This window comes from Peromyscus maniculatus, chromosome 19, assembly GCF_049852395.1.
Source record: "Peromyscus maniculatus bairdii isolate BWxNUB_F1_BW_parent chromosome 19, HU_Pman_BW_mat_3.1, whole genome shotgun sequence".
NCBI classification, from domain to species: Eukaryota; Metazoa; Chordata; class Mammalia; order Rodentia; family Cricetidae; genus Peromyscus; species Peromyscus maniculatus.
In genome coordinates this window covers 24382579-24400763 of record NC_134870.1, presented here as the reverse complement: position 1 = coordinate 24400763, position 18185 = coordinate 24382579, and the positions used below count along the sequence as shown (strand labels likewise).

Below are 18185 nucleotides of genomic sequence, written 5' to 3'. Positions count from 1 at the left end.
CGAAGCAGGAAGACCAATATGAACTCGAAGGCTTTAGTATATATATATTTTTAAATTGATTTATCTAGAAATGGCAGTCGCCCAGCTGAGAACATTCTTTGCGGGGGTACTAGGAACTCTTTCAAGGCGCTAAGGGTGGGGTGAGGTAGACTGTCCCTCAGAGATAATGTACTGCTAGAGGACCAGTTTGGTATTTAGCCAAATCTGGGGAGCCAGGGAAGCCTTTCCAAAAGTAGGAGAATTTTAAGTTGAGAATGAGTATGTGTGGGCAGGCAGTTGAGGGTGTAGCTTAATTCTCACTTGACTAACCTAGGAGGTCTGGAGCAACAAGGGCTGTTTCAAGTCAATGGGAACGCTGAGACAGTGGAGTGGCTCCGACAGAGATACGACAGCGGAGAAGAGGTGGATCTGGTTAAGGAAGCGGACGTCCCCTCAGCCATTAGCCTCCTTAGGTTTTTCCTGCAGGAGCTCCCTGAGCCCGTCATACCTGGCAGCTTGCACACTCACTTGATGCAGCTTTCTCAAGGTAACAGTTGGATTTTTATCAGTCATTTATTGTTAGTTTTGGAGTCCCTACCTTTTAGAAATTTGATATGTGGTCAGTTTAGTATAGAGTTTTAGAGATTAATTTTTTTATTTTCTCCATTCCTCTTTGGTTCTGTGTGGTATAGTTAAGGGAATGACAACTTCTTGGACCTTTGTAGTAGTTTAACATTTTTGAATATGTATTTTTGTGTATATTTGTGTATGAGAGTGTATGTGTAGCACTGTGTGTGTATGTATGTATGTGGGAGGACAGCTTTGAGTTGTTCAACTTCCCACTTTTACATGGGTTCTGGAGATCCAAATACTCAAGGCATCAGGCTTGTGTGGCAAGTGTTTTATCCACTGAACCATTTCTTTAAACAATTATTTATTTGGTGGTGTGGATGGTGTGCACACTACAGTATGCCTGTGTAGGTCATAGGACAACTTGCCGGATTTGGTTCTCTACCATGTAGGTTCTGGGTCATAAGTTAAGGGGATGCTGGGGATCTGAACTCAGGTACTTAGGCTTGTGCAGTAAGAGTTCTTCTGACTTAGTCCCCCAGACCCTGAAAACATTTTAGACCGCTGTTATCTTACAGAAATGGCCAATATTATCATTACCATAAGTCACCTTTTAACATTTTTTTCTGTGAGTTAATTTTAAGAACCTGCAGAAAAATTAAAAAAAAAAAAAAAAGAAAGTATTAAATTACTTCATTTTGAAGGATCTCTGAGAAATTCTCCAAAATTAGCCCATCATCCATTAGTGGGGTTTCTGAAGGCCCAGTTTCTGTTGTAAAAATGCGTTGATACAGCAGACGCATGGCCTACCTTCTGTACTCACATTCACTTGGTCAAGAAGGAAGCCAGAGCCACTGTGGTAGTTCATGCCCGTAATCCTGTGAGTTTGAGGCCAGCCTGGGCCAGTTGTCCAAAAACAAAACCAGAAAATTTAGAGGAGAGACCCAAGTGAGAAACAGAAAGTTGCATCATATTGCCTAGGTTTAATGGTTCTTTTCTGAACACCAAGAGAGAAAAAAATCGTCTGTTACCCCGTTCATTTCTTATTTCCTCAATTGTCCGTGTAGGAAATTGTCACTGATACTTGCCTGTTGATGGCTCCTTAGTAGTTTTGTTGACTGGAAAGTCAGTGTATTTTGACCTCTCAGCGTTGGCATTAATTTGGAAACACAAGTGTAGTCATGCCAGAGATAATATGATGAGAAAAGTTAGAGAATCGAGGCCCATGAGTAATAGGTGAGGAAAACTTCCTACAGTAATCGAGAGGCTGAGTCCTTTTTCTCCACCTCCCCTTTTCAAACTTTTCTTTCACTTAAGTGGACTGCAAAGCCCTAAGGCATTGGCCTCTCCAGAGGAAGTGAAGAGGTTTTGAATTATAGTAAAAAGAAAATAATAATGATAATGTGGGTGGAGTGATGTGAACTTGGCAAACTATCTGAGCTTTACTTTTTACTTCATTAAGAAAGCCTGTCATTATGTTTTATAGATTATAATAATGAAGATGAATTTGGAAGAAAGTTGAGGTTCCTCTTGCAGCAGCTTCCACCTGTTAATTACAGTTTGTTGAAGTTTCTGTGTAGGTTTTTAGCCAATGTAGCATCACATCATGAAGAAATTTGGTCTGCAAATTCTTTGGCTGCTGTTTTTGGTCCAGATGTCTTCCAGTAAGTTATTTCACAACTTTGTTTAATTTAGAAAAATTGGATTTGTGAAATGGAATCATTATATTGTCTCCCAAGAATAATAGGATGCTTGATGAGCTATGACTTTTTTTATAGTCTATCTGATTAATTCTCACAGCATTGCTGTGTTCAGGGTACAAATTAGGTAGGTTTTACAGATAGGGAAACTGAGGTACAGAATGATGACATAAATTGCTTAGTTTCATAAAGTGACTCACTGGTTCTTTTCTCATTTTACCTGTAATTAAGAACTCAACTCAATTTAAACTTTTATTCTTAGCATTTACACGGATATGGAAGATATGAAAGAGCAAGAAATTGTGAGCAGGATAATGGCGGGACTTCTGGAAAATTACTATGAGTTTTTTGAAAATGAAGAAGAAGATTTTTCATCAAATGATCTGAGTTCAATTACTGAGCAGGTGAGCATCATTAACATTCTATTTCTTAGAAAATACTAAGAGTACACTCTTAGTGGTTGACACGAACAAAGAATTGACTTAGTAACCTAGAGGTGCTTCTTCTGATTGTCCTTTGTAACTAATGGGTTACACATCCATGTAGCATATGATTGGGTCTATACCCTTATCCCCACTTCTTGATCTCAGTTTAGGTTCTAAGCAAAAGGCATTTATTATTTATTAATGTGTAGTGCTGGGCATTGGACCTCAGTCTTTGGACATGCTAGATAAACATTCTATCCCTGAGATAAATGTTCAACTAGGAAAAAGCCAGAGTGCATGGTAGAAATTCTTTTGTACTTCATTCTCCAGCCCCATTATTCACTTAGAAATTGTTTATTTTGTGCAGCCCAGGTTGCCCTCGACTCCACCTAACTTCTTTGTCTTGATTGAGTGTTAGGATCCCTGATATGCCTCACACCTGGGTAGTAGATAATTTTAAATCCTCTGATTTATTGGATTTCTTCAAACCCATTATTTATATATTGAATTTTGGATCGTTTTATTTTGGGGTTTTATTGTTTGTGTGAAGATAATGGTATTAATTTAGCCCAGATTGGCCTGGAACTGAGTAGGTAGCCTAAGCTAGTCTTAAATTATCAATAGTCCTCTTGCATTGGCTTCCCAGTGCTGGGATTACAGGTGTGGGCTACCATGCCTGGCTTTTAAAATCTGGTGTTATTACGATTTTTATTCATTCATTCATTTATTTTGAGGGATGATCTCGTGTGGCTCAGGCTTGCCTCAAACTTGTATGTAGGTGAGAATGATCTTGAACTTCTGATCCTCCTGCCTCTACCTTCCAAGTGTTGGTGGGATTATAGACGTTCACTACCACACTTGGTTTTATGAAGTACTGTGCACACTTTTCCAACTGAATTATATCCTTAGTGCTTGCATTATACTTGATTTCTTTTTCCTTTATGAAATAAGAATATTGGAACTTGAATAAATATAAATTTTTTAAAGCATTATTTAGACTCCTCATGTTTAGAATTTGTGAGTTAGATATCTGTTTGAAAGTTTTTCTTCTACAATTCAAGTAGTTTGTCACCACTTTTATTTGTTTATGTATTTATGTATGTATGTATGTATGTATGTATGTATTTATTTTGAGATAGAGTCTTACTGTATATCTCTGGCTGCCCTGTAACTAACTATGCAGACCACAGACTGGCCTCCAATACACAGATCTGTGTGCCTCTGCAGCTTGGGTGCTGGGATTAAAGGCTTGTTCCCTCATACCTGGCTAGTTTATTGAGGTAGGATCTCATGTAACACGCAGTTGACCTTGCTGTGTAGCATAGATTGGCCTTGAATTACTGATACCCTACCTCAGTCTTGTGAGCACTGGGATTATGCTTAGCTCTACATGAGTGTTGCTTGAGAATAAACGTCAAGAGGACAGGTCGATGGCTATGTTAGTTATAAAGTTTTTTTGTTTTTGTTTGAGACAGGGTCTCATGCAACCTAAGCTGACCTGAAACTCCTTATAGCGCCAAGGCTTGCCTTGAGTTTCTGATTCTATGTCTTCCCTTCTCCACTATGCTTGGTTGACACTTAACTTTAATGCTTTGATGGTTATAAACCCATCTATTAAGGAATTCTCTATGTTATCCTTCTTTAAATTAATTTTAATCCAGTAGCTTTTTTCGATTCAAAATTAATGGCTGTCCAAAATGTAATAGCAGTCTGTGTGTGTGTGTGTGTGTGTGTGTGTGTGTGTGTGTGTGTGATTTTCTGTGTTTCTAAGATGTTTGACTTGTTAGAAATTGATGACAGCTTGACCTACTACTGTTCATAGACTCCTAAAATTTGGTTATGCTTTATATTGTTATATAATCTTGTGGTCTTCTGTCTTATAATTTCCTTACGTGTGCTGAACTTTCTGTCTATATGTTAGTATTTTTATATTTTTTTAAACATTAGAAAAATTGGCTTTAAACTATTATTGCGGTTTACATTACATAGGATGATGCTTAAATTGAGTAGGACTGAAGAGGTATGTTGAGTTCTGTCGGGTTTGCCCATAGAAAAGATATCAGTCTATTGAGCAAAATAGTGCCAAGAAGTAGGGTAGTGAGGTGTTTTTCAAGTTGTGCGTGCTTGGTGACTTCAGAGGCCAGAAGAGGGTGTTAGATCTCCTGAACTGGAGTTACATGTGATTGTCAGCCACGCTGTGGGTGCTGGGTCCTGGAGGAGCAGCCAGTAAGTACTCCGAACCCCTGAGCCTTCTTTCTAGCCCCTGGGGTCTATTTTCTTACCCATTTAAATAAATAAACTTCTTGATTAAAGTGGTTACAAGTAACAGAAGTACAGATTTGTGAAGCTTGTTTCTCTTAAGCAGTTTTGATAAACCTCAGTTTGATTTGTTCGTAGGATTGATGAGGTATTTGAGTGCAGGTAGAATAGTCTCGAACTCAGCCTAGTTGTGTTGAAGTTGCTTTAACTTAACTACTTCTTAAGGCTCATTTATATATTTAAGGATAGCAGCAAGTATGGCTGTCTGGCAGTGCTTTGCTTTTTATTTTATTTAATCCTGGTAATTGAAGGAAGCCAAGTTTATTCAGCACTGTTTTGGAGTTTCATCCCATTAACTCAAGTATTTAGTTGTTAAACTCTTGTGAAGGTGGTAGGCAGTCTTACGCAGCATGTGTGTTGAAATGATGAATAGGGAATGCTTGAGAAATGACTTGACAGAAGTCAGGTGGACTTTGATTGGGCTGTTCAAATGAATGAAAATCCAGGAGGGGGGTTGAAGTGATAATTACGTTCCTTTATACGTTTGAGAAGGCAGGTAGCAGCATTCTCCACAGTCTGGAGTCTGGAGAGCAGGCATTTCATGAGGCCATAGAGAAGGGAACGAGAGAAGAGATGTAAGTAGGGTGAAGGTTTCCTTCCGCAGGGGAAGTTGAGGCAGCTACATAGTTCAAAGTGAATTATGAATAAACAAAGTGTTGAGCAGCAGGTCTGGTGGACAGAGTAAAGATGAAGAACTTGTGAAGATTAGTGTGGAGGGAGAGGACATTTGACGCTGTCCTTTATGACCTCTCTTGATCTAAGTAATTGAGTTAGTGATTACTGGAGATGTCCCATTGATTGTGCTAGGAATTGTAATTAAATTACGAGAAGAAGAAAATCCTACAGGTTGTATTTTTAGTTGTGATTATAATAGTGTTGATAAAAATACTGGAGATTGCTAGCTATGTAAGGTTTATTGACTTGAATATGATACATTCAGTATGAAGTAGTATAAGACTTTCCTAGTTCCCAAGAGCTACTGTGTATAGAAATGATTTTTTAAAAATAATTATGAATTGTTTTTTAAATTTTGTGAGTATGTGTGATGTCTGTGTGTGTGTGTGTGTGTGTGTCTGTGTGTGTCTGTGTGTGTGTGTGTGTGTGTGTGTCTGTGTGTGTCTGTCTGTGTGTGTGTGTGTGTGTGTCTGTGTGTGTGTCTGTGTGTGTCTGTGTGTGTGTGTGTGTGTGTGTGTGTGTGTGTGTGTGTGTGTGTGTGTGTGTAGGCTAGAGGACAACATTGGGCTTCTTGTGCTGTTGCTCCTCACCTTACCCTAGGATGCAGGGCCTCTCACTGACGTGGGTGCTCAGGGACTGCTTAGATTAGCTGGTCAGTGTGTGCTGGGGATCTCCTGACTCCCTATCCTCAGTGCTAGAGTCACAGATGGACGTGACCATGTCTGACTTTTATGGGCTCTGTGGATCCAGGTTGAGGTCCCAATGCTTATGTAAAATGCCATTTGAGCCAGCTGAGGCATCCAAATGAGCCACCTCCCCAGCTCCTAATGACTTCATTTTAGCATGTATGTTTGATATGCATATGTGTTCGTATGTATGTGCGTACACTTGTGCAGGGGTGCATGCACATGTATATGCCTGTGTGTGTGGAGGCTAGAGGTTGGCATTAGTGTCTTCCTGGAATACTTTCTTCCTTGTGTATTGTGGTAGGGTCTCACTTATTCCCAGAACTCACTGACTTGGGCTAGTCTAGCTAGCTGCTTGCTTTGGAATCCTGTCTCTGCTTCTTGAGCGCTGGGGTTACAGGCAGACTGCCACTCTCATCTGGCTTTGCACTTGGGCTCTGGGATCTGAACTCTGTCCTCATATGTGCGTGGTAAGCACTGTACCCTCTGAGCCACCTCCTCAGTCTCCAGAATGATTTATGAAAGTGATAGATGTTAAAATAGTACCTTTTAACCAAAAGATGGGTAGACCGGATAAGTATTCATTCTGTTCAAATAAAATGATTTTATTTATTGTGTATATCATGGTACCTGTGGAGGTCAGAGGACAATCTGGAGAAGTTTTTTCCCTCAGCTGCGTGGATTCTGGGAACAAACTTAAGGACATCTACTCAGGCTTGATGGCAATGCTTGTACCTGCTGAGCTATCTACCCAGCTCACTGCCCCTCTGAACGTTTTTCATCATGGTTTTATTGGTAGATGAGGCATTGCATTTATAAGCATAACAAATTGAATGGAGTCTCTCATATTTGCAAACTGGAGCCATGGACTTTTTAGAAATGTTTTTTGAGATACCATATGTTGAGCCATGTCCCTGAGCAGTGTCCAGCCGTTGACTGTTGTGTTTCCATCTGACAAATGGCGGCAGTTACTGTTGAAGAGGCTCCCACTTGGGGGTGGAGTCTAGTTTAGACACCCATGTTGGCAAGGCTTTCCGGGTGCAGTCTAACATTTCTAGGAGACACAGTCTCACAGCAGACTTTCTGTCCCTCTGGCTTCCACAGTCTCCGTGCCCTCTTCCTCGGTGGTCTGAGCCTAGGTGCAGGAGTGGTGGTGTAGATGACCGGTTAGGGCTGCTTCCACACAGCCGCTTGTTCTCTGCAGTTTGATCAGCTGTGGTTTTCTGTAATGGTCTCTGGTTGACTAGTTTGAGTAGTCTCTGGCACAGGATGTGCTGCTCAGTATTTTAATGACTAATATTAACTTATAAAAGCTATTAGGTTACTTATAGATAATTTCTTCTTTGGTATAATTTATTTTTGAGACAGGGACTTGCTGAGTAGCTCAGGTTGGCCTGGAAGTCACTCTGGAGCGCAGACGGGCTTGAACTCTTAGAGGTGTGCCACCACATCTAACTGCTGCTTTTGGACAACCTTGAAATATGTTTCACTTAAAAACGTTTTATTGGCCAAGCAGTGGTGGCGCATGCCTTTAGTCCTAGCACTCGGGAGGCAAAGGCAGGTAGGTGGATCTCTCCGAGTTTGAGGCCAGCCTGGTCTACAGTTCCAGGACAGCCAAGGCTACATAAAATAACCCTGTCTTGAAAAACAAAAAATATTTTATTGACTTTCCTTTTGTATCTTAGTTATTTGCTTTTGTTAGTGATTAGTATAGTTGGTTTGATGATGGAGACTTTTGAATAAATCCTACTAGAAAAATATAATTACAACTTTGTGCTTATTAGTTAAAATGTAAGTTCTTTATAAGATTAGTTAGACAATTTTAGATTATAAAAGTGGTTAGAAAATGAAGCTTTAAAATTTTTTGAGACAGGTCTTACTGTGCAGTCCTGGCCAACTGGAACCTCCAGTGTTCCTCCTGTGCTGGAATTGTAGACATGTACTACCAGACCCAACCAAAGGGAAACAGTCTTACTGTTCAGTGCAAGCTTTTTCCCAGTTATAACATTATTCTTTTTTTGTTATGCATCAAAATGCTGTTTGATATAAGAAAAATGAAAATTAAAAAGTTACATTTGTCTTGTTTATGCACTTGTTTATTATTTATTTAGTTTTATAGTGCTGGGGATTAAAACTGGGGCCTTGTGCATGTTAGGTAAATGTTTTCCCTGTTCTATAATTTTATTTTGATATAAAAATGTTGACACTTTATAGGAGAGATTGGTATTAGGAAATGAATTTTGTTTCGTTTTTTGAGACAGGGTTTCTCTGTAACAGCTCTGGCTATCCTGAGGAAATGAAATCTTTTTTTTTTTTTTTTTTAAAGATTTATTTATTTATGTATACAGTGTTCTGCTTGCATGTGTCCCTTCAGGCCAGAAGAGGGCACCAGATCTCATTACAGATGGTTGTGAGCCACCATGTGGTTGCTGGGAATTGAACTCAGGACCTCTGGAAGAACAACCAGTGCTCTTAACCTCTGAGTCATCTCTCCAGCCCATGAGGAAATGAAATCTTAAAACAAATGACTTGATTTACAGTATTTTTAGAGTAGTATATCTTAGATAAGTCTTAAAAGCTTTATTAAATTTAATCCTGAACTTCCTTTTTATGTAGGTTAATGAACTTTCTGAGGAAGAAGAGGAAGATGAAAAGCTGGAGCATATAGAAGAACTTCCAGAAGAAGGTGTAGACAAGTCAGATGGCATGCCAGAGGGGTTGCAGTTAAGGATGACTGAAAACATCCTGGAACCAGACAGTGTTACAGCATCAGCCAGGTAAAGGCTTGAGTTGAGCCAGCTTTAGCTTCTGAGGGTTCCAGGCTCACTGTAGACCAGCACCAAACACCAAGAGAACTGCCTGTGAGGCTGAGCCGGGCATAGCCGGGCTACAGCCAGTGTTGGAAAGTCACCTGACACGTGCATGTTCCTGTAATCGCAGTGTTTGGGAGGCAGAGAGAGGCAGGAGGATCTCTTCCAGCAGACCAGGCCGTGCAGGCTGTATACGCAAGACCCTTTTCTCGGTGGGGGCGGGGTGGGGGGACACATTTGAGTATCAAAGAGCAAGAAGAAAACTAAAAGCTGTTAGGAGTTTTCATTTCCCAGTGTCACACTCTTCTTCAGAAATAAAGCCTTGTGTGTATAATTCTTACAATTTGTTTTTATATTAGCTAATTAGTTAGGTTTGGTTAAAGTTTTAGCACCCTTGATTTCTAGAGATGGTAGTACTGTGATTGAATTGACTGTTAGTTACTTATCTGCTTGCTGCTGTGACGAAACACCACGATCAGGCAACCTTTAAAGAAACGGTTTAATTGGGCTTCTGGCTCGAGAGGATTGCAGTCGATGATGGTGGAGCAAAGGCATGGGGACAGGACAGCGAAGAGCAGGGGCAGGGCGAGCCGGGGGCGGGGGTGGGGAGACAGGGAGGAGGGAGGGAGAGGAGAGACAGAGACAGAGACAGAGAGGGCACCCTCGTGGACAGGCGAGCATGTACACACAGGGAATGGCACTGGCCTTTTGAGACTTGAAGCCTGTCTGCAGTGACACACCTCCCAACAGGGAACACTTCCCAGGTCTTCTCAAGCAGTTTCACTGGTGGGGGCTTACTGCAGTGGCTGTTCTCATCCAAATTACCACATTGGTGTTTAAAAGTAGGTTGTTTTTAAATTATGTGTGTGTGTGGGGAGGGGGTATGTATGTGTGAATGCAGTGCCTGTGGAGGACAAGAGAGGTTGCATCTCCTTGAGCTGGAGTTCTGAGGCTTTTGTAAACTGCCTGGCCTGGGTGCTGGAAACCAAACTCAGACTCTCTTAAAGCTGAGCCATCTCTTCAGCCTCCTGAACTGACTTGTATTTGTAGCTTCAAGGTTAGGATTGGGTTGACCAGGAGCACAAGGCTAGAACTGCAAGTACTGTGATACTACTGACCAGTTTGTTTTTAAGTTTATTTTGTATGTGTGTTCCATTTTTTTTTTGTTTATACAATGTATTTTTCTGTGTGTATGAGTGTTTTGCATGCATGCATGTATGTGTGTACCATGTTCATGCTTGGTACCCATGAAAGTCAGAAGAAGGCATTGGATTCCCTGGGATTGGAGTTACAGTTGGTTGTGAGCTATTATGTCAGTGCTGGGAATGAACCAAGGTCCTTTAGAAGAGTGACCAGTGCTTTTAGCTACTGAGGCAATTCTTCAGCTCTAAAAACAAATCTTAAAGACAAAATCCCCAGATCATTTCATTCCTTTAACTCTCTTCAGTATCATCCTGTTTTATTTATAATAAACAGAATTCTCAAGTGGACGATAGAGTCTATATAACTGATCTGCCCCACCTGTCTCTTGGGTAATACTCCTTTGGTCGTTCCCTTCTGGCTACAGCAGAATTCCTCAAATGTGCTGTTATGTTCTCCTCTTGAGCCTTGGTCGTAGAACAGTGCCCATAGGCAGGGTGTGGGCCAGGTGGGAAGAGAGCACGTGGTATCGGAGGAGGAAAGTGGGAGAAACATGACAGAGAACCAGACAAAGGAATTCTGTGGCGTTTGATCCTGAAACCTTGTGTCCCTAGTTGAGGCATTGCTCTCATTTCACCACTGGAAAGGACTCGGTTCCATCACTGGTAGTGTTATCTAATCAAAAGTCCGTGTGTTTAGAACTGTGTAACTTGGAAAATTACTTAGAAAGCTACTGCTGTTGTATCTGATAAGGTACTTGTGATGGTGTCCAGTACTAAGCTTGTATTTAACTAGGACAAGCAGTATTATATGTAGGAGAGTTTGTTTATAAAGGAAATTGAGCATAGTATTTTTGCTTATGAGAATTCTTACAAGGTCTGTTAATAACATTCAAAGAAGAATAAAAACACGTAGCAGATTTACTGTAACTCAGCAAGAGAAAATACATATGTATTTATGAAGATGTGTTTTCTTTTTTCTTTTTTTGGTTTTTCGAGACAGGGTTTCTCTGTGTAGCTTTGCGCCTTTCCTGGAACTCACTCGGTAGCCCAGGCTGGCCTTGAACTCACAGAGATCCGCCTGCCTCTGCCTTCCGAGTGCTGGGATTAAAGGCGTGCGCCACCACCGCCCGGCGTGATGTGTTTTCTTTAATAAGTAAACATTCTGTTAGCCAGCTCGATGGTATACAGAAAGCTGGGCTGACAGTATTTGTAGATAGTCCGGACAGGGCCTGGATATAGCAGGTGCAGGCTCCTCATACAGAGCCAGCTTCTCTACCAGCTTCTGTCAGGCAGAGCTCAGGATGATGTCCAGTGGCTCTGACAGCGAAGAGGAGCTGCCTTAAATCTCAGCTTCCAGGATTTCCATTTTGAGGTCAGCTGGACTACATGGTAGGACCCACCCATAAGTGAAGATTTATGAATTATTTATTTGCTTTGAAATGCATGTAGTCCAGGCTGGCCCCACACTCTTTTGTGTAGCCTAGGGTTACCTTGAACTCTTGAACTTCTGCCTTCATCTCCCACATGCCAGGATTCCAGACTGGGCCACCACACCCAACATAGGTCATGATTGTTACTCAATTGTTTCAAAGGCCTGATCTGATTTTTTTTTTTTTAAAAAAAAAACTTACTAGGGTTGCTGCTGCTGCTGCTACTGCCAGTGATGGTAACGTAAAGTGTTCAAACCCTGTGGCTGGGACGACTGCAGATAATGAAGTCATGCAGCAAGATCTTATATTGGAGGGTCAGAAAAATAATCAGGTAAGAAATGCTAGAAGCATCATTCTAATTGTCCCATGTGTTCCTTTGACAGCAAAAGTTATAGCTGAGTAATTTTGCTAACGTACTTGTCTCTTTTGTATACATTCTCTGTAGAATTTAGGAATCATGTTAGGTAGAGAGGGAGCGTAAAGCACCTTATTTTTATTATTTTTAATCTTTTGTGTATGTTTGTTTGTGAGTGCAAGCTTGTGCATGCCATGGTACATGTGTGGAGGTCAGAAGGCAACCCTTGGTGCTAATCTTGGCATTCAGTCTTGTTGGAGACAGGGTGTGTTGTTTTGCGCCTGTATACACCAGACTGTTTGGCCCAGGAGCTTCGGAGGATCAACTTGTCCCCTAGCCAGCTTTGCTGTAGGCGCTGGGATGGCAGATTTGTACTGCTGCGCTTTACATGGGTTTGGGATTTAAACTCAACTCCTCGAGTTTATGTGGCAAGCACTTGTACCCAATTAGCCATCCCCCATCCCAAGGGCCTTTTTGTTTTAGACAGGGTCTTACTGTATAGCCCTGGCTGGCATGGAACTCTCTACATAGACCAGGCTGCCCCTCTTCATACGGGGATTAAAGGTGTGTGCCTTCATGTCCAGTGTCAAACACATTTTAAAATTTTCTAGGAAGTATTTCTGGGAAGGAAGTTTATGACTCCAGCTGAGGTAGCTAGTGGTATTGTGGTTGAGCTTTATTAGTTTCAAAGCTTTCTGTATTTCTTAGTACTTTTGAAGAACATAGTATAGTAAATTTTTTTTTTCTCTTTTCCCTTTGCAGTTCTTAGTTGAAAGTAGACTCCTGTAACAAAAGACCGATTTAAATGAAAACCTTTTTTTTTTTTTTTTTTTTTTTTTTTTTTTTTTTTTTTTTTTTTTTGTTTTTTTTTTGTGATATATATTTTTTATTTTACAATACCATTCAGTTCTACATATCAGCCATGGGTTCCCCTATTCTCCCCCCTCCCACGCCCTCCCCTTACCCCCAGCCCACCCTCCATTCCCATCTCCTCCAGGACAAGTCCTTCCCCGAGGACTGTGATCGACTTGGTAGACTCAGTCCAGGGAGGTCCAGTCCCTTCCTCCCAGACTGAGCCAAGTGTCCCTGCATAAGTTCCTGGTTTCAAACAGCCAACTCATGGAATGAGCACAGGACTTGGTCCCACTGCCTAAATGCCTCCCAAACTGATCAAGCCAATCAACTGTCTCACCTATTCAGAGGGCCTGATCCAGCTGGGAGCCCCTCAGTCTTTGGTTCATAGTTCATGTGTTTCCATTCATTTGGCTATTTTTTTTTCAATAATTGAGTAAAACTGAAATTTATTATATGCCACAGTCGTCCTACGGACCTCCATGCTATATATATATATAGCCTCTATGGTTCTATGGGTTGTGGTCTGATTGTTCATTTTATATCTAGAATCCACCAATGAGTGAGTACATACCATAACTGTCTTTCTGGGTTTGGGTTACCTCACTCAGGATGATATTTTCTAGTTCCATCCATTTGCCTGCAAATTTCATGCTTTCATTGTTTTTCTCTGCTGAGTAGTACTCCATTGTGTATATGTACCACATTTTTTTCATCCATTCTTCCGTTGATGGGCATCTAGGTTGTTTCCAGGTTCTGGCTATTACAAATAGTGCTGCTATGAACATAGCTGAGCATGTATCTTTATGGTATGTATCAGCATTCTTTGGGTATATGCCCAAGAGTGGGATGGCTGGGTCTTGAGGTAGTTTGATTCCTAATTTTCTGAGAAACCGCCATACTGATTTCCATAGTGGTTGTACAAGTTTACATTCCCACCAACAGTGGAGGAGTGTTCCCTTTGCTCCACATCCTCTCCAACATTGGTTGTCATTGGTGTTTTTGATCTTAGCCAAACTCTACTATAGAGCTATAGTAATAAAAACAGCTTGGTACTGGTATAAAAACCGACATACGGACCAATGGAATCGAATTGAAGACCCTGACATTAATCCATGCACATATGAACACCTGGTTTTTGACAAAGGAGCCAAAACTATACAATGGAACAAAGAAAGTATCTTCAACAAATGGTGCTGGCATAACTGGATGTCAATATGTAAAAGATTACAAATAGATCCATATTTGTCACCATGCACAAAACTCAAGTCCAAGTGGATCAAAGACCTAAACATAAATCCAGTTACACTAAACTTAATAGAAAAGAAGATAGGAAGCACTCTTGAACGCATTGGCACTGGAGACCATTTCCTAAATAAAACACCGACAGCACAGACCCTGAGCACAACCATTAATAAATGGGACCTCTCAAAACTGAGAAGCTTTTGCAGGGCAAAAGACACAGTCAATAAGACAAAAAGACAGCCAACAGATTGGGAAAAGATCTTCACCAACCCCACATCTGACAGAGGATTGATCTCCACAACATATAAAGAACTCAAGAAACTAGACATCAAAGCACTGAACAGTCCAATTAAAAAATGGGCTAAAGAGCTAAACAGAGAATTCACAAAACAAGAACTACAAATGGCTGAAAGACATTTAAAGAAATGCTCAACATCCTTAATCATCAGAGAAATGCAAATCAAAACGACTCTGAGATACCACCTTACACCTGTTAGAAAACCTTTTTTTTTATTATGAACTCTTAACTGCTTGCTGACTGTCTCTCTAGCTCTCACTATATACCCTGGCTGGCCTGGAACTTGCTATGTAGACCAGGCTGGCCTTGAACTCACAGAGATCAGTTTACTTTTCTTTCCTTCTTGAATTGCTGGGATTAAAGGAGTGGGCCACCATGCCTGGCAACAAGACACAAAAGATGAGATAAACAAGCTTAATAAATTATACCTCAAGTACAGATGGGAATTGGAGGAAACAGTGAATCTCTAAAGATGACTTAACCAGCACTAGTGTCCAGAATCGAGGATAGGTGTGTAGGAGATGACCAGGAAAAGGCATTTGAGCCATCCAAAGGCTTTAGTCCTGTTAGGGCAGAGTGATAGAAACCCTGGCGCTACAGCCACCGTTCTCTTCCTGGCGGAGGAGATGCGGTACAAATGAAATGCCTTATGTGCGAGATGTTCTGATACAAAGGGTAGTGCTTGTTTCCTCGTTTGTCACTGTCTAAAACAATCAGCTCAGTAATGTCTGAGAGGCCTGTGATGTACGGCACGTTCAGAATGCTACGTTCAAGATCTGCAACTAGAGAAAACCCGGGAACACTTTTGAAAATGGCTGAACTGTTGGTTGTGCTGCATAAGCCACTGGCCTAATTGTTTTAAAGAAACACTTCCGAGTACAAACCTAGAAGCTGGGTCTGTGTGTCAGCGGGACAGGACGCACCTGGATTTGATACCGAGGTCTAAAAGAAAACAAAGTGTAAAAGCAGCATCTGAGCCGTGCTTGTTCATTTGTTTTTTGTTTTTCAAAACAAGGTTTCTCTGTGTAGTTTTTGGTGCCTGTCCTGGACCTCGCTCTGTAGACCAGGCTGGCCTTGAACTCACAGAGATCCGCCTCGCTCTGCCTCCCAGTGCTGGGATTAAAGGCATGTGCCACCACCACCCGGCCTGAGCCATATTTTTAAAAGACATACTTGTGTATTTTAACACATTTATTTAGTCTTTTTGAAACTGGGTCTCACTGTGTATCTCTGGCTGGCCTGTAACTTGCTGTCTAAACCAGGCTGGAACTCCGAGGCTCTGTCTGCCTTGTGAGTGCTGGGATTAAAGGTGCACCACCATACCTGGGATTTTTTTTTAACACTTTTAAATAAATGAATACATAAGGAAGTTTTCTTCAGTATGTTACCATTGTAAATCATACAGAAAAATAGGTGTAATAAGTAGCTTAGAGTTGTCACACTTACCCATCTTTTTCTTTTCCTTTTCATGTAGTCCCCAAACTTATGTTCTTTGGCCTCTTAAGTATGTGCTGTCATGCTTTGTATATTTTTACTTTTGTATGTAGAAATTGGCCTCAGTTACAGAACAGCCCCTGTATCATTAGTGCTGGGATTACAAGTATGAATTGCATCACATGTGTATAACTTTTTTTTCTTTCTTCTGAAGATTAAATTTTAATTATGTATATATTTGTGGGTTGAGATGTTCATTGCCCACAGAAGCCAGAGACATGTGGAGGGAAAGGTTGACATCAAGTCTTCTCATTCGCTGCCTTACAGTCTCTTACTGAGCCCGAAGCTTGCCACTCGGGCAGACTTGCCAGCCAGTAAGCCCAGTGGACCCTCTTGTCTCAGCCTTTCCAGTGCTGGGGTTACAGGCGCACACTGGCTTTTTTCATGCTTGCAGAGAAGTATGTTAGCTAAGCTGTTTCCCCACATGTCACTTTTTATTTTATCTTTTTAAAATTTTTTATTTATTTTTATTTTTATTTTTTTTTGGTTTTTTGAGACAGGGTTTCCCTGTGTAGCTTTGCGCCTTTCCTGGATCTCACTCTGTAGACCAGGCTGGCCTCGAACTCACAGAGATCCGCCTGGCTCTGCCTCCCGAGTGCTGGGATTAAAGGCGTGCACCACCACCGCCCGGCCACTTTTTATTTTTAAATAAACAATTGTTCTCATTAAATGTGTTAATTTGGGAGGTTGCATTGTTTTATGTTTATAAATATCATTAACGCCTGCCTAGGGGTGGTTGGATTCTCATACTTGCTTTTGTGTTCAATCTGCTGCTGAAGATTGAACTGGAGAGTAGGAAGCAGTTCAGCCTCATGGAGATTCAGGTTTTTCAGACAGACAGACAGACACTTTTCATACAAACAAAGCTGGGCACATGCATGGTAGCTTCTAAAGAGTTGGCAGGATGGTCAGTGGGTAAAAGTGCTTGCCACACAAGCCTGTCCAGTTGAGTTCAGTCCACAGAACCCACACTGAAGGAGAGAGCCAGTTCCTGAAAGTTGTCCTCTGATCTTTACACGTGTGCTGTGGCATGTGTGCACACGCAAACACATACTAACAGGAGTAAAACAATTTAAGAAGAGTCTAAGAATCGAAGTGTTTGTTGATTTTAAAGATGATCAAGAACATGAAAATGTGTATACACGTTGTAGTAACATTGAAGAGAATTGGATTATATTTCCAAGGCCTGTTCCTTCACGTAGCTTAGGCTGGTCTGTAGCCCGGGAGCAGCTCAGAGCTTGAGTCTTACCACCTCTGCCTCTTGAGTGTTGGGATTATAGGCTTGTGCCAACACACCTGGTTCTCTTGGATCATTTTTAATTTGTAAACTCATTGAAAAGTAGGTGGTTCTGTGCTTCTGGGACTCAAGTGGCCCCCTGTATAGAAAGAAGTTATGCTAGACAGTGCTCTACTCCAGAACCAGCACCATAATTTTTGAAGGAGAGAATTCTAAGGCAAGAAGATACTAGTGATTATTGCTTACAAGGAGACAGAAAAGCAAGGGCCTTGTAAGTCTATATCCACTTTGTGTACAGAAACTGCCAGTTCCTACAGACTGTTGGAGGAGTGGAGGAGGAGGGTTTGCTGATTGTAATGTAGTGTCCTGATTGCAGCTGTCTGTGACGTGAGTGTTGGGACTGGTAAACAGTGGTGGTGTCTTTGTCAGTCTGTAGGTATACTGTTAGAGCCTTGTAGTGACCACGGCGACAGTGAAGACGGCTGTCCTGAGAGGTAAGCCCATTTTATTGTTGCTGATAAGTCAGTCGTTTGCAGAATTGGAACCTTTTCACAGAGTTTTGGTTGAAAACTTTGGGTGAATGTCCATTAGAGCCTACAGTTAATCTTAAGAAAACCAGGCTTCTTATTTTAATGGTAGGTTAGAGTATATTAGTAGCGACAAGTATTTAGTTTTCAGGTGCAGACAAACATTAGTTATGAATATATATTCAGAGAGAACACAGCCTTCTTAGAGATGACAAAAACTTGATTTATAGAACAGTTAGAATTTATCAGTACTGTAAATAGACATGTCAGTGAGCTGAAAGTTTGGGAACTGTGGCCAGCCAACCAAAAATTGATGAAATACTAAAATGGATGAGTATGGGATATTTTTCGTTCCTGCTACTCATCCTTACTATGTCCAAGGATCATCTTGCCCATGTGGTGCTTGTTCACCCCACCCCTGCAAGATCCACCAAATGTAGT

At 41.2% G+C, this 18185-nt stretch overlaps 1 protein-coding gene across 20 annotated transcripts in view; it reads left to right on the top strand.

Moving 5' to 3' along the window:
• The window catches only part of Fam13b (family with sequence similarity 13 member B), a 68349-nt gene that overhangs the window by 24384 nt on the left and 25780 nt on the right, over positions 1-18185 (top strand). For all 20 annotated transcript variants that reach the window (XM_076554931.1, XM_076554939.1, XM_076554944.1 and 17 more), the window contains exons 4-9: positions 314-526; positions 2036-2213; positions 2512-2653; positions 8971-9131; positions 11941-12067; positions 17647-17711. In XM_076554931.1, coding sequence (XP_076411046.1) covers positions 314-526; positions 2036-2213; positions 2512-2653; positions 8971-9131; positions 11941-12067; positions 17647-17711 — 886 coding nt within the window. The remainder of the gene's footprint in view (positions 1-313; positions 527-2035; positions 2214-2511; positions 2654-8970; positions 9132-11940; positions 12068-17646; positions 17712-18185) is intronic.